The sequence below is a fragment of the Chanodichthys erythropterus genome, chromosome 5 (genome assembly GCF_024489055.1).
Source record: "Chanodichthys erythropterus isolate Z2021 chromosome 5, ASM2448905v1, whole genome shotgun sequence".
NCBI lineage: Eukaryota > Metazoa > Chordata > Actinopteri > Cypriniformes > Xenocyprididae > Chanodichthys > Chanodichthys erythropterus.
The window spans coordinates 4695041-4710273 of record NC_090225.1 but is presented as its reverse complement, the minus strand read 5'-3'; the positions used below and the strand labels follow the sequence as shown (position 1 = coordinate 4710273).

At 39.1% G+C, this 15233-nt stretch overlaps 1 protein-coding gene across 5 annotated transcripts in view; it reads left to right on the top strand.

Moving 5' to 3' along the window:
- klc1b (kinesin light chain 1b) overlaps positions 1-14968 on the top strand; it is a 39242-nt gene extending 24274 nt beyond the window's left edge. For 2 of the 5 annotated variants that reach the window (XM_067385715.1, XM_067385714.1), the window contains exons 10-16: positions 733-785; positions 862-929; positions 2029-2137; positions 2378-2533; positions 10885-11009; positions 12245-12302; positions 13352-14967. In XM_067385715.1, coding sequence (XP_067241816.1) covers positions 733-785; positions 862-929; positions 2029-2137; positions 2378-2533; positions 10885-11009; positions 12245-12302; positions 13352-13426 — 644 coding nt within the window. In that variant the 3' untranslated portion in view covers positions 13427-14967. Of the gene's footprint in view, positions 1-732; positions 786-861; positions 930-2028; positions 2138-2377; positions 2534-7511; positions 9018-10884; positions 11010-12244; positions 12303-13351 lie in introns of those variants that run through there. The other 3 variants (XM_067385718.1, XM_067385716.1, XM_067385717.1) reach the window with 3 other exon arrangements.
- The last annotated feature ends 265 nt before the right edge of the window (positions 14969-15233 follow it).

The window sequence follows — 15233 nt, the reverse complement described above, 5'->3', positions numbered from 1 at the left end:
ACTACTATATTATCAATTTTTCCTCAAACAATGTTTGAAATGTATTAGTTAGAAGTTTTTGCTGTGGTATCAAAATATAAAAAAGTGTTCTTTAGGTAATAAATGGGAAGCAAAATTACATTTGTCTTAAAGGTGCCGAAGAACGTGTTTTCAAAAGATGTAATATAAGTCTAAGGTGTCCCCTGAATGTGTCTGTGAAGTTTCAGCTCAAAATACCCCTTGGATTTCTTTTAATTAATTTTTTTAACTGCTTATTTTGGGGCATCATTATAAATGCACCGATTCAGGCTGCGGCCCCTTTAATTCTCGTGCTCACCGCCCCTGGAGCTCGCGCTTGCCTTAACCATCATAAACAAAGTTCACACAGCTAATATAACCCTCAAAATGGATCTTTACAAGATGTTCGTCATGCAACATGTCTAATCACGTAAGTACCGTATTTATTTGGATGTTTACATTTGACTCTGAATGAGTTTGATAGTGCTCCGTGGCTAAAGCTAACATTACACACTACTGGAGAGATTTATAAAGAATGAATTATACAGACTGCAAACTATCTGTTGTGCATGTAAATGTAGTCCATAAAAGAGTCAGTGAGTGTTTCATCTCCTTAACTCCATTCTTGTTCTTATGAATCAGACTTGAGAGACACTAATACTGGGCTTCAGTGGCTTTAATTAGAGAGAGGGTAGCGATCATGGGTAATCATGTCACTTGTGTGTCTGTTTGCAGCTGAAAACAAGCCCATCTGGATGCATGCGGAGGAGAGAGAGGAGATGAGCAAGGTGTGTGTGAAACATGACAGATGTTTGTGTTGGTGTTGTCCTGCTGTCACTTACACTGTGTGTCTGTGATGTTCAGGGGAAGCACAGAGACAACACGCCGTACGGAGAATACGGAGGCTGGTACAAAGCCTGTAAAGTCAACAGGTACAACACACACTTCACCAGCTCAATCTGAGTGCGTTTCTTTGCTTTTGCTGTCAGAAATCAGGCAGACACATCCAGGAGCGTTTCATCAGGCTCTCATCAAAAAAGGGCTTCCCTTTATTTTGAAACACTTATTTGATGCTATAATAGATATAAATTGTCTTTCACAAGCTGCATGCACAATAATCTCTGACAAACCATCGAAAGCATTTTTTTTTTTACAGTGAATTGTAGGTAAATATCCACTTCATCCAGTGCTATTTCTGTTTTCTTTCTTATATAGTATACCTTGAGAAATGATTCAGTGCATGAGTGAACTGTCCAAATGAATCAAACTGAATCGCAGGTCCTTGTTTGCAAATCGATGTGATCAATAGTGATTTATTTGTGAATCTGGCATCACTAGTTGTGATTCTAAACTGCTGAACACATGACATGAGTGATCAGGGGAACTGATCTCTGTTGAGACTAGGATTCATCACTGATGTTTTAATGTCTGGCAACGTCCCTGGACTCATCAAAATATTAATACAACAGTGTTACACTGAGCATGTTTACATGCACATTCTTAACCCGATTGTTCATCATAAAAAAACTGACAGTGTGTTTGTGTAAACGCACTAATCTTTTTTCATATATCAGCATAAAGCCATAAACGGCTTAAGCATAAACCGACGGATACAGCTGGATTTCTCCCGGCATTTAAACACATTAACCACTGTTCTGTGGCTAATTGAAGTGTGCATTTGTAATATTTGACAGCGTCTTCACTGCGGATTGAAGCACATCCAGACAGCTTTTGGCAGCAGGAAATGTATCACAAACTCCGACTCTTTCTTGAGCCAAGAAATGAAAAAAATGTGTTCTTCTGATCTTGTGCAGTCAAAATAGCAGCAGTTCAGTCAAAATAATTGGATTTATTAATGAAGTCTTGTAAATGTGTTTTACTTGCATGTATATTTAACCAGACTGGAAGATGATTGAGTGAATATCCTGAAGAAACAATCAAAAGCAAAATATAAGAACTGATAATCTACAGTAAAGCAAAGCCTGTTGTAGGATGATTTGCATTGTGACATCACTGTGGTTTTGTCTTCAGTCCGACGGTCAATACGACCCTGAGGAATCTGGGCGCTCTGTACCGCAGACAGGGCAAGATGGAGGCGGCGGAGACACTGGAGGAGTGCGCCATGAGATCCCGCAAACAGGTGCGACACAAACCTCACTCGCTTTGAGAGCAGCAGGACGTGTTTGTAAATGATATTTCATGTGCTTTCTCTCGCGTCTTTCCTTCCTGCTTTTCTGTGGATCCCAGAGCAACTCCGTGAGTCATTTTGAAGATGTTCTTGCACCTCATTAGCGATGATGATGCTGATTACCATCGTCTGTGCACGACTCATCTCTCCCATGATGCTTCAAGTTGTAATATTGATTTGTGTGTGCGCCAGGGTCTGGACCCCGTCCATCAGACGCGTGTGGTGGAGATCCTGAAGGAGGGCGACGGCAGTGAGCGCCGGCGCAGCAGAGACAGTCTGTCTAGCGTAAAGTACGAGAGCGGCTCTGAGGGCGGTGATGAAGTGAGTATGGCTGTAGAGTGGAGCGGGGTGAGTACACATCCACTGCAGCCACCAATCACAGCACAGCTGCCGCTCAACAGGTGCCATCATGATGACATCAGCATCACACGGCAAAAAATGACGTTCTTCCTCAGTGTTTCGGTCTTGTTTTGCATTACAAATATCTAAACATTCTTAAATCAAGATACATGTACTGCAGAAGCAAAATAGCTGAAGATATTAAGTCTTGTTTTCTGAAATATTTACCAAAATGAAGCAACTTCATGCTTAAAACATGAACAAATATCTGCCAATGGGGTCAGAAAAATAAACTTCATTCAAAGGGAAAACAAGGTTATTATTCTGACCCCATTGGCAGATATTTGTTCTTGTTTTAAGCACAAACTCACTTCATTTTGATACAGAAAAAAATACTAATATGTTCAGTCATTTATCTTCTCCAGTAAATGTATCTTAATTTAAGAATGTTTAAATATTTGTGCTGGAAAACAAGACAAAAACACTGAGGAAGAACATCATTTCTTGCAGTGCAGATGATGTAGGTGTTGCTGAATGACACTTTCCAGCCGCCGTTTGGCCTTTTTTTGACCAGTTATGTAAATCATTGAATGGCACCTGTTGAGCGTCTGCTCTGTTCAAGGACTTTATGAGCTGATTGTGTGTCCTGGCATGTTTGTGCTGATTTAACATGCTTGTATTTGTGTATGAAAGTGTTCGTAAGCATCTCTGACACACACAAGCCTCCCTGTGCTGCAGATGCGTGACACATACAGTATCCTCGCCAGAACACGTCCAGGTCACATGACCCCAAGATCATTTTCTTTGCACGAATTTCTAATCTTAAGGCCCGTTCGCACCAAGAACAATAAGATAACGATGAAGATATAGTTCTAAAATTTGCTCTAAATATAAAAGGATAGCACTGTCCACACCCCAGCTATAACGATAATGATATAGAGAAATTATATCATTGGGATCATAATTTTTTTTCAGTTGTTGAATGATAAAACGCTGATAGCCAATCAGAATCCATTCTAATTTAAGGGCTTGCACATTTAAAATGGCAGGCGACATTGCAGAGAATTTAATCACAGATGTCCAGAAAAATCCACCACTGTTTGACAAGTCAAACCCCCTTTTCAAGGATACTTTAAAGAAAATAGATATATATGCAAAACAATCGGTCATACCCTCGGAATAAATGGTGAGAAGTATTAACGATGAGATCATTATGCCAGGCTAGCAAACAGTGTCAAATAAAATTACCTCAGGTATCCAGCACTAGTTTCGACAACATCATCTTGCTTCTTTTGAAGTTGCAGTGAAAAAGACTAGGCGTTGTTTTTATTCCACTATATTGACTTCATCAGCTAAATTCACTGTTAGATTAGATCGATTACACTAGCTATTCACTCCAAACATAGCATGCTGAGGACATCTGCTGGTTAAAGCCGTGTAAATGCAACACGAACAGCAAAAACATGTTGTACACAAATAAACAGACCATCGTTCGTTGGTGTGGGTGCAAATATAGTTATTGTTATAGTTATCGTTCTTGGGGTGAACGGGCCTTTATTGTTGTGATTTATGATGTGGTCGTGTCCTCGTGCGGTTTGGTGTTGTGTGACGTCACTAGAGCGCTGAGATGGTGTGGTGTGTTCAGGATGTTCAGTCTGATGTCATATCCTGCATGTGAAGCTTCGTGAATGCGTTCGATCATTAACACCTGCTCCGTCCTGCTTACAGAGTCACTGCTAGTGTATGCAATGAAATAATAATAATAACATGAAGCTCTGAACACGCCACTAAAGCACTCAGAATCTCTTGCCTTACAAAGCTTCTTAAAGGGACAGTTCACCCATAAATGAACATGGACTTGCTTTGACTGGTTTTCAGTGACTGTGTGTTTAATACAAGTTAAAACATGTGAAAGAATCTTTCAGTGCAGTGACACAAAATAAACACACAAACACTGAAAACTCATCTAAATGTCACATGCAGTGTTGTGTCTTTTATTTTATGGATTGTTCGATGTTTGAACTGGAACATGAGCCGAAACAGATCAGATGTGTGTGTGTTGTGATGGTGTGTGTTTCTGTGTGATTTCTCAGGCAGTGCGCATAAGACTGTGGATGTGAAGATGACATTCATACCCAGAATAAATCAATCTTGCATTCTCAGATTGTTTCTGACTCCACCTCATGTCTCATGACGATCTCACGTGGATCTTTCACATTAGACATCATTAGTGTTTGTTTCAGTGGTTCATCTCAAGTGGTCCAAAAATGATAAAGTTGGTTGATAAAGTTGGTTGACGTGACGCTCGGCGTGTGTTTGCCTGTGCATGCGACCTGCATGAATCTGTGCGCTCACCATCACTACCTGTTACTAACCACCCACGTCATCGCAGTTGTTGCCATGACAACCAATCAGCCAATTTGGGCTGCCTTTCCCAACAGCATCGTGGGCCTAATAGATGCTAGTAAGCGCTTTCAGCACTATGATCTATTTATGAGGCTTTTGGGAAATGCAGCCGTGATCAGTTTTTCCTGACACAGTGGATTGTGCTCTTCCCTTCTCCGTAAGAAACTCGCTGGACTGGATGAGATCAGACAGAGAGGAACTTAACATCCAGTTTTAAGATTTAAATCTTTTTGAAAGAGTCTCTTCTGCTCACCAAGGCTGAAGTTTTGTTAAAAAATACAGTAAAAACAATGAAATATTATTACAATGTAAAATTGCTGTTTTCTATGTGAATATAATTATATAATAATTTATTCCTGTGATCAAAGCTGAATTTTCAGCATCATTACTCCAGTCTTCAGTGTCACATGATCCTTCAGAAATCATTCTGATATGATGATTTGCTGCTCAAGAAACATTTCTGATTATTATCATTGAAAAAAGTTGTGCTGCTTCATATTTTTGTGGAAACTGTGATACATTTTATTTTTCAGGATTTTTTGATGAATAGAAAGTTCAAAAGAACATTTGTTTAAAATATAATTTTTTGTAACATTATAAATGTCTTTACTGTCACTTTTGACCAATTTAATGCTTCCTTGCTGAATAAAAGTATTAATCTTATTCACCCCAGACTTTTGAAAGGTAGTGTATCACACTAATGATATTTCACTGTTTTTACTGTGCTTTTGATCAAATAAATACAGCCTTGGTGAGCAGAAGAGACTTCTTTCAGAAACATTAAAAAATCGTAATGATTTCAGACTTGACTGTCAGTGTAAATATAAACACTGACACACATCATTATATAAATAGACTGGGATTTGTGATCTTGTCCCTGCAAACACACACACACTGTTGCTGTAGAAGATAAATCACTGCTCTTTAAATGAAGATCAGCCCAGCCTTTGTTTCCTGTTCTACTTCATGTGTCGTGATCTCAGTGACAGGCAGGAACTACTGCTTTCTCTGCTTTCACTTTTCTTTTAATTGTGCCTTATTTGCATGACAAAAACATGACCAGAGTGTTGTTTTAAAAAAGCAGCAATTTTTGAATTTAAGTAATAAGTTACTTTATTATTAATAATGATAAAAAGTACTTTTTAAGAAAAATTCTGATAAAAAATGTGTTTTCTGTTTATCAGCATTTGGCCATAAACTGAATGTGGTAGAAATGTGTGTGTGATGCAGGGGCAAGAAAACAACCGTTTGACAGGCAGAGAGACAGTCATCCAGACAGACAGGCAAACAAACAAACAAACAGATAAGCATCCAGACAGATAGTCAGACAGGCAAATAAACAGACAGGCAGAAAGACAGACAGACAGTAAAATAGTCAGACAGGCAGACAGACAAACAAACAAACAGGCAGAGAGACAGACAAGCATCCAAACAGTCAGTCAGACAGACAGACAGATGGGCAGAGAGACAGACAGACAGAGAGACAAACAAGCATCCAGACAGCCAAACAGACAGACAGACACAGGCAGGCAAACAAACAGATAGGCAGGCAGAGGGACAGACAGACAGACAGGCAGAGAGACAGACAAGCATCCAGACAGTCAGGCAGGCAGGCAGACAGGCAGGCATCCAGACAGAGACACAGACAGACAGGCATCCAGACAGAGACACAGACAGACAGACAGACAGACAGACAGACAAGCATCCAGACAGAGACACAGACAGGCAGATAGACAGACATCCAGACAGAGACACAGAAAGGCAGACAGACAGTCAGGCAGGCAAACAAACAAACAGACAGGCAGACAGACAGACATCCAGACAGAGACACAGACAGACAGACAGACAGACATCCAGACAGAGACACAGACAGACAGACATCCAGACAGAGACACAGACAGACAGACATCCAGACAGAGACACAGGCAGACAGACAGACATCCAGACAGAGACACAGACAGACAGACAGACAGACAGACATCCAGACAGAGACACAGACAGACAGACATCCAGACAGAGACACAGACAGACAGACATCCAGACAGAGACACAGGCAGACAGACAGACAGACAGACAGACAGACATCCAGACAGAGAGACAGACAGACAGACAGACATCCAGACAGAGACACAGACAGGCAGACAGACAGACATCCAGACAGACCGACAGACAGACAGACATCCAGACAGAGACACAGGCAGACAGACAGACATCCAGACAGAGACACAGACAGGCAGACAGACAGACATCCAGACAGACCGACAGACAGACAGACATCCAGACAGAGACACAGGCAGACAGACAGACATCCAGACAGAGACACAGACAGGCAGACAGACAGACATCCAGACAGACCGACAGACAGACAGACATCCAGACAGAGACACAGACAGGCAGACAGACAGACATCCAGACAGAGACACAGGCAGACAGACAGACAGAGACACAGACAGACAGACATCCAGACAGAGACACAGGCAGGCAGACAGGTGGTCAGGCAGACAGACAGACAGACAGGCCACACGTGTGTTTGAAATGAGCTCTTAATGGTGTGCTGTCTCTCTCTCTCTCTCTTCATCAGGCATAAAGCCATCAAGAGTTTCCCTCACCTTCTTCCTCCTCACACAGGAAGTGACGTGTTCGTATCATCCTCTGCCATAGCGGGTGTCCTTTAGTCCACCGGCCTTCACCGGCGACGCGTCTCTCTCCTGCGTTCTGCTATCTTCTTCTGTCTTCGGTTGACGTGACGTCGTCTTTGGGCTCTTCGTCTCTTTCTCCTTTCCGTCTCTCTCTCATCTCTGATCCGTTGATGATGGACGTCGACACGTTTGCTGTCTGACGTCGCTGATGAACTTTCAGACTGAACTTTCTTTTAACTCTGATGGTTTTTGCTATTTTTCTCCATTAGACTGTTTTGCCGTCTGTGGTTTTGAACGGCTTTCTGGTGTTGAACAATCATCGTTGGTGTTTAACAGAAACTTTGAAACTTGCTCTTGATACTTTTTGTCATTATTTTTGTTTTGTTTTTTTGTAATATATGACAAATGATGTTTTGGTGTCGCGTGAGGACGTGTGTGACACACATATCCAAAGTTGAACAACACAACGAACACAGACGGTTTCTCTGTGCTTCGGTGTCAAAGTTACGTTTACAGTATTCACCATTAACACTTGCCGTGGTTCTGTCAATCATATATATTATATTTCAATTATACTAACGAGAAATGATCTTGTGTTTGTTTATCTGCGGCCGTGAGATAGATGATCGAATCCTCATATATTTCCACCTGCAAAGGGAGCAACAGGATTCAGATGTCAGTATTTAGAGATTTCAAACATGAACCATTTTCCTCGTTCGTTCGACTCAAACTCGTGTACGAACAGCATTTCTGAGCGATTAAATCATTTCATTGAGCTTGTTGAATGTGCTCAAGTCCGAACGCACAGACATTGAACACACATCAGTGTTTGCGCTCGATGAAACGCCTTAAAGAAGCGTCACAGAAGCTGATGTGACTGTACTGTATCACCCAATGTCCGTTCAGTTTAGTGCACGTCAAATGATGTCTGTGCGCTCGTTTATTTCCCTATTTTCACTAATGATGATAGTTTGATCACCATTCCAAACACACACACATGATGATGATGATGCAGTATAAAACGAACAAATGTTTCTCCTGTTCTCTTGATAACTGACGTGTTTATGCCGTGTGTCGTGGAATGCTGCTTATTTATTGATGGTTTTGGCTCTTCTGTATCTGTTTTATTCAGAGCGTTTGTTCTCTATCATAGTGAGTAGATCTGCAAATAAATATATATAAACGTATTACTCCACTGCATTGTGATGTTTGTTGATATCCTCAATAAAGGTTTCATTTCTGCACTTTCTCATGATTCTATATCAGTGTATGTTTAATAATTTTGGTCTGTTTTTATATTGAGATCCAAGTGCTTTGAATGTTATTTAATAAATAATTAAACAGTTTAATAATGTAAATTTTGAGTATTACTGCTGTTTTCATTTTTTTTCTGGGTGTTATTTGCATATAAACATGTTTTCTAATATGCAAGAATTGATCCTGATTAAAGTATTAGTTCACCCAAAAATGAAAATTCTGTCATTAATTACTCACCCTCATGCCGTTCCACACCAGTAAAACCTTTGTTAATCTTCGGAACACAAATTAAGATATTTTAGTTGAAATCCGATGGCTCCGTGAGGCCTGATTCATAACGCTCCGATGCTTCCTGAAGCAGTGTTTTGAAATCAGCCATCACTAAATAAGTCGTTTTTTTGGCGCACCAAAAATATTCTCGTCGCTTTATAATATTAAAATTGAACCACTGTACTCACATGAACTGATTTAAATATGTTTTAGTACCTTTATGAATCTTGAGAGAGGAAATGTCATTGCTTCCTATGGAGGCCTCACGGAACCATCTGATTTCAACTAAAATATCTTAATTTGTGTTTTCCGAAGATGAATGAAGGTTTTACGGGTGTGGAACAGCATGAGGATAAGTAATAAATGACAGAATTTTCATTTTTGGGTGAACTAACCCTTTAAATTGGTGCACACAAATAAAATTCTTCCTGTTCTTCCTCAGTATTTCCAAAAAAAAAAAATCTAAACGTCCTTAAGTCAAGATACATTTACTGGAGAAGCAAAATGACTGAAGATATCAAATCTTGTTTCCTGAAAAATGTATAAAAATGAAGTGAGTTTGTGCTTAAAACAAGAATAAATATCTGCCAATGGGGTCAGAAAAATAATCTTGTTTTCCCTTTGAATGAAGTTTATTTTTCTGACCACATTGGCAGTTATTTGTTCTTGTTTTAAGCTAAAAGTCACTTAATTTTGATAATTTTAAAGCTTCTTAAAGGCACAATATGTACGATTTTTGGATTAAAATATCCAAAAACCACTAGAACATTGTTCTAGAACATATCTTTTGTTTACTTGTGTACTTACATTATCCCAAATGTTTCCAAGAATGCCTAAATTCAGAGAAATAAGCAATTTTAAACAGGACACGGACTTGCGTTGCCTATCAATGACATCATACATGTATTACCCTTGATTTCCGGTTTTACTTTGTAGAAACCATGGAAACACCAAAAACGATTTAATATATTATGTGTTTTATTAGACAGGTGAGCAACTGTTTGAATACATTCATCGCCAAAAAAACGAATCATGTTATATAGCTCAACACAGTAAGTCTTATCGTTTAAATCTCGTTTTCTTGATTTACCGCGAGTACCATGTTTTACCATGCCTAATATCGATCTATCTTACTGCAGTGTGAAACAGGTGTCTCATTGCAGCCGCTGACTAAACGCACAGAGTAGCACTATAACAACTTTCAACACACAAATATATATAATATAATAAAACAGTGCTGCATTACCCCACATATGCATGACCAGAAGAAGCAGAAGTGCTTGTCTGCGGCATAATAAAAGCTTTACTGCTCTCGAGCCGTGTGTCGCGCTCGTCTCTCATTAGCAATCACTCCAACGGCCTCATTCCGCTCCAATGGCTTTCAGCCCCACCCTGCTTCATACAGTAAAGTTAATAAATGTTTAAGACATTAGCTCATCCATGATTATGATTTCTGCCCGAGTCCCATCAGATTCTTTTCTACCGGCTGTAGACATGAAGACAATTCCACGAAATCAAGGCGTCATCAAGCTACGCCTTCGTTTTGAATAAGCGACCTCTAGTGGTGAAAAATTACATATTGTTCCTTTTTAAGTAAATGCTTCTCCAGTAAATGTATCTTGATTTAAGAATGTTTAGATATTTGTACTGGAAAAAAAGACAAAAATACTGAGGAAGAACATCATGTTTTGCAGTGTGTGCATGCTAAGCACACTAGATCCAGGCAGAGCGGGTGTGTGAATGTATTGTCCAGTGCAGTGTATTGAGTGTGTGTGTGTGTGTGCGTAGGATGGCAGCGGCGCAATGCAGCGCAGCGGCTCCATCGGGCGGCTCAGAGATGTGTTGCGCCGGAGCAGCGAGATGCTGGTGAAGAAGCTGCAGGGCCACGGACCTCCAGAACCGCACCACAACACGTATGAACAAATACACACGCGTCAACATGTGCAGAGCGTGTTCTCAGATCCTAGCGCTGCTTTGACTACTGATAGTGTCTGATTTTTAATTAAAAACATTAAATAGTACACAGCATTAGATTACTTGACAAGAGGAGATGGATCATGGCTGATTTTGGTAGTGTTAGTGTTATCTTTGCTATTATTGTCAGTACTTTATTCTCTTTTTATCCCTCCCGACTTGGCTGAATTTCATGTGTATGATTGGAATAATAAAGGTTTTTTAATGTTTTTTTGTTTTCTTCTGCTTACCAAGACTTTGATCAAAAATACAGTAAAACAGTGAATTATTATTAGAATTTAAAATAACTGTTTTCTATGGGAATATATAGTAAAATGTAATTTCTTCTTGTGATCAAAGCTGAATTTTCACTTCATTTCCAGTCTTCAGCCACAAGATTTTTTCCAAACGTTTGCTCACATCAGTAGTTCTTGTTCTCTAATGCTTCATTATTGTGTGTGTTTAAAGGAACAGTTCACCCAAAAATGAAAATTATCCCATGATTTACTCACCCTCAAGCCATTCTATGTGTATATGACGGCTTCTTTCAGCTGAACACAATTGGATATATATTAAATAATATTCTGGATCTTCCCAGCTTTGTAATGGCAAGTTGGGTCAGAACGTGCATACGTACATTTCTGGAAGCCAGTGATTATAGTTTATAAAGTTTTAATATGGATATTTTTCTTACAAAAACCCATCGCTTCACTTCAGAAGGCCTTTATTAACCCCCTGGAGCTGTATGGATTACTTTTATGATGGATGCACGCACTCTTTTGGGTTTCAAAAACTTATTATAAAGCTGGGAAGAGCCAGAATAATTTTTAATATAACTGCGATATATATATTGTTATGTAATATAACTATCTTCAGCTGAAAGAAGAAGTCATATACACATAGGATGGCTTGAGGGAGAGGAAATCATGGGATAATTTTCATTTTTGGATAAACTATTCCTTTAAACACACACAATAATAACGCATTAGAGAACAAGAACTGTTGATATGAGCATTAGTCTTATTGAATGCGTCTCTTATGGAATGGAGAAATATAAACTCTGTCCTTCATTCTTACAAATTCGATGTTCAACTCTGATCATCGCAGACAGACATTTCCTCCTTGTCAGACTTTTTTGTATCTTTTGTTCTTTGGTTTTTTAGATATTTAATTTGTCTTTTTTTTTTCTCTACAGAATGAAACGTGCCGCTTCACTCAACTTCCTGAACAAGACGGGTGACGAGTCCTACCAGGTAACTAATATAACTAACACTGTTGTTTAGGATCATGTTACCAAAAGAATTGATTATTGTCATTCTGAACTATTAATTGAACATCATTAGAGTGATAAAAGCAGCTGTATTTTATAAAGTGATTAAGGCATTTTAGACATTAAGCTGAAGAACTTCCCTTTATTGCGGTAAAATCACAACACAGAGTGCCATTTGAACTTGAGGCTTTTTTCAGAGGCCCTGTTTCCATCTGGTATTAAGATGCATTTTAGTCAATCGGATCACAAGTGGACGACACTAAATACAGGTGTAAACGGGTTGTAAAACGTTTGAGCTTGTCCACTTTTGACCACTTCCAGAGGTAGTCGAGAATGCATTTGACCGGATTGCTTTCGCTCATGTAGTCAAATGGGTTCGAACAGCCGCAAAAGATGCCTACTCTCCATCTATTGAATGCGTAAACATTATGGGATGTGCGTTAGCCAGACGGGATTTAGACTTTAACGTACCAAGCAGAATGTTATCTCATCGTTCCTGGTTTCTAACAGACACTCACCATGTTCGATGTGATCTTGCATCTGTAACGAAAAGCTGCTGCTCTCTGTATGTTTTCCTGTCGTCTTTGGTTGCATTTATATGTAAATTGCACAAGCTTATTTTGTCCATTAGATCGAAAGATCTGAAAAAGCCCCTACATTTACCCTCCCCTTGAAGAAATCAGGACAGAAGTGGTTGAAAGTGGACAAAAGAGACGGATTAAAATACCAGGTGTAAACGGGAATGTGTTTCCCTCGTCTACTTGTGATCGACCAAAACATATCTTAATACTAGGTGGAAATGGCACGAGACGCTCTAAAGCGATTCACATCTCTTTCATTTAAAAGGATGTTGCACTTTCTCCCATTCATAGTGATATAAGTATGTCGTCTTTGTATATCTAAAGTCTTTGGGTGTGAAACCAGACCCCCTAAATGGAGTTGATGTTGACTTCATGCTGACCATACAGAGATGATGGTCCATGGTTTCCTCACGTTCATCTCTAATTTTGTGTGTTTTGTGCTTGTATTCAGAATCTGGGCGGCAGGCGGCTGAGAGACAGTCGAGGTTTGAGCTCCAGTAATGTGGATCTGTACAACAGCAGTTAAATCTGTCCACGATGAAACACTGCGCTGCTCACACACACACACATACACACACACTCAAAGCTTGAGACACTCCAAAACTACTCTCACCCTGAAATGTTCCAGCATGGCCTCATGACAGCCACTGTTACACTACAAAGCCATAAAATAAACCCTAGACAGGAGATGGAGCCTTCTGGGTGATCGAGAACTGCTGCTGCTTTGGTTACAATGACTACTTGTGATTCAGAAACTGTAAGCACTAGAGTTACACTATAGATGTCTTGTTTACATGGACGCCTGTTAGAGATTTCTCTGTTACGGAGCTTCACTGGAAATGATGTTTTACAGATTCGCTTGTCTTTAGAGCTCATTTATGGGTTTTGCTGATGTGAGCTGATATCTTTTTCTCTCAGAGGGAATGAAGCCATTGAATTCTTTTCATCTGGGTTTCGGTTTATAGGGGATTTTAAAACTCATTAAGAAAAACAGAGTAGAAGAGAATTTGCAGTGCTGAAATAATGAAGATCACACATAATAATCAGTACTGCTTCAGTTCTGTGTGGAGGATGTTTAAAATGCCGTCTGTTCTCAGGGGACACACCACTCTTAATGCTCAGACTGATGCTGCATCTCAGAAAGGTCAATATATCATGAATAATCAGCTCATATTTTTATCATGTGCAGCACAGATATCAGGTTATATCTAAAGAAACTGGGTAATTTGTAAATGCGCAAGAGTATAAAACCACTCAATTATGTCACCTTGAATCATATTTTTCTAGGTTTGTATTTCCAGATGCTTTATGCACAGGGCATCAGTTCATCAAAGATGTCTCTGGTTTTAAACAGTACACTGTATAGACAGTTGGTATCAGGGTAAATTTATATATATATTTGAGTAAGTGTGGGTTGTTGCATGAATATTATCTTTATATATCAACTAATTCAGGTTTCTTTGTTAAGCTAATGCTGTCAGTTTCTAGTCCAAGTGCTTGAAATATGAAACACTGAGTCCAAAATCATTAAAGTCATTACAGGACCTCATGCTGACAAATGAATGTTTATGGATTAGTTTTTTATGGTGTAAATATTATGGATGATCCTCTCAGTTTGTAAATGTATTTTAGAAAGAGCAAAATAAACACTGAGGATCCTGCTGATTTTATACGGGAGAAAATGCCTGTTACTTTGACATGATCATCTGAGATTATGATATTAGTAATATATGCCGCTGCATACTGTGTGACTGAACTGTTCTCTTTGCCATCAAACCACTTTTTTTTTTGTTGAAATTGTAAACCAAAGCTGTCATCCACCCGTGGGGATGAGACATTATGTTCTTTTAAATATTTCTGATATTTGTGTCTGACCTGGGGTCATATTGGTTCTTGAGGAGGTTGTTAATCTAAAATCTTTGTTACTATTCATGTAATTTACTTTTTGCCATTAATGCCATTTGTTTCTGTAGTGCCCAAATGGTTTGAGGAAATAATGTTCTCAAGACAATAATAAATTGTGCCAAATTTTACACTCCTGTCCAAAGTTGTTTTACTCCCTTTAAAACATTTCTCATTGTAAAATTAACGTTAGAAGGTCACTTCTATAATGGTGTATTGTTTTTGTCCTTAATCTTGTAGAGCAAAACTATGGCCCGGTTTCACAGACAGGGCTTAGCCCAAGTCAGGATTAGGGTCTAGTTCAATTAGGGTATTTAAGTAGCTTTTATAAACGTACCAAAGAAAAAAAAAAAATTTCTGGTGAGCATTTTGAGACAAATCAACAATGGCACTGACATATTTTGAGATATGTCAGTGCAAGTTACAATTAA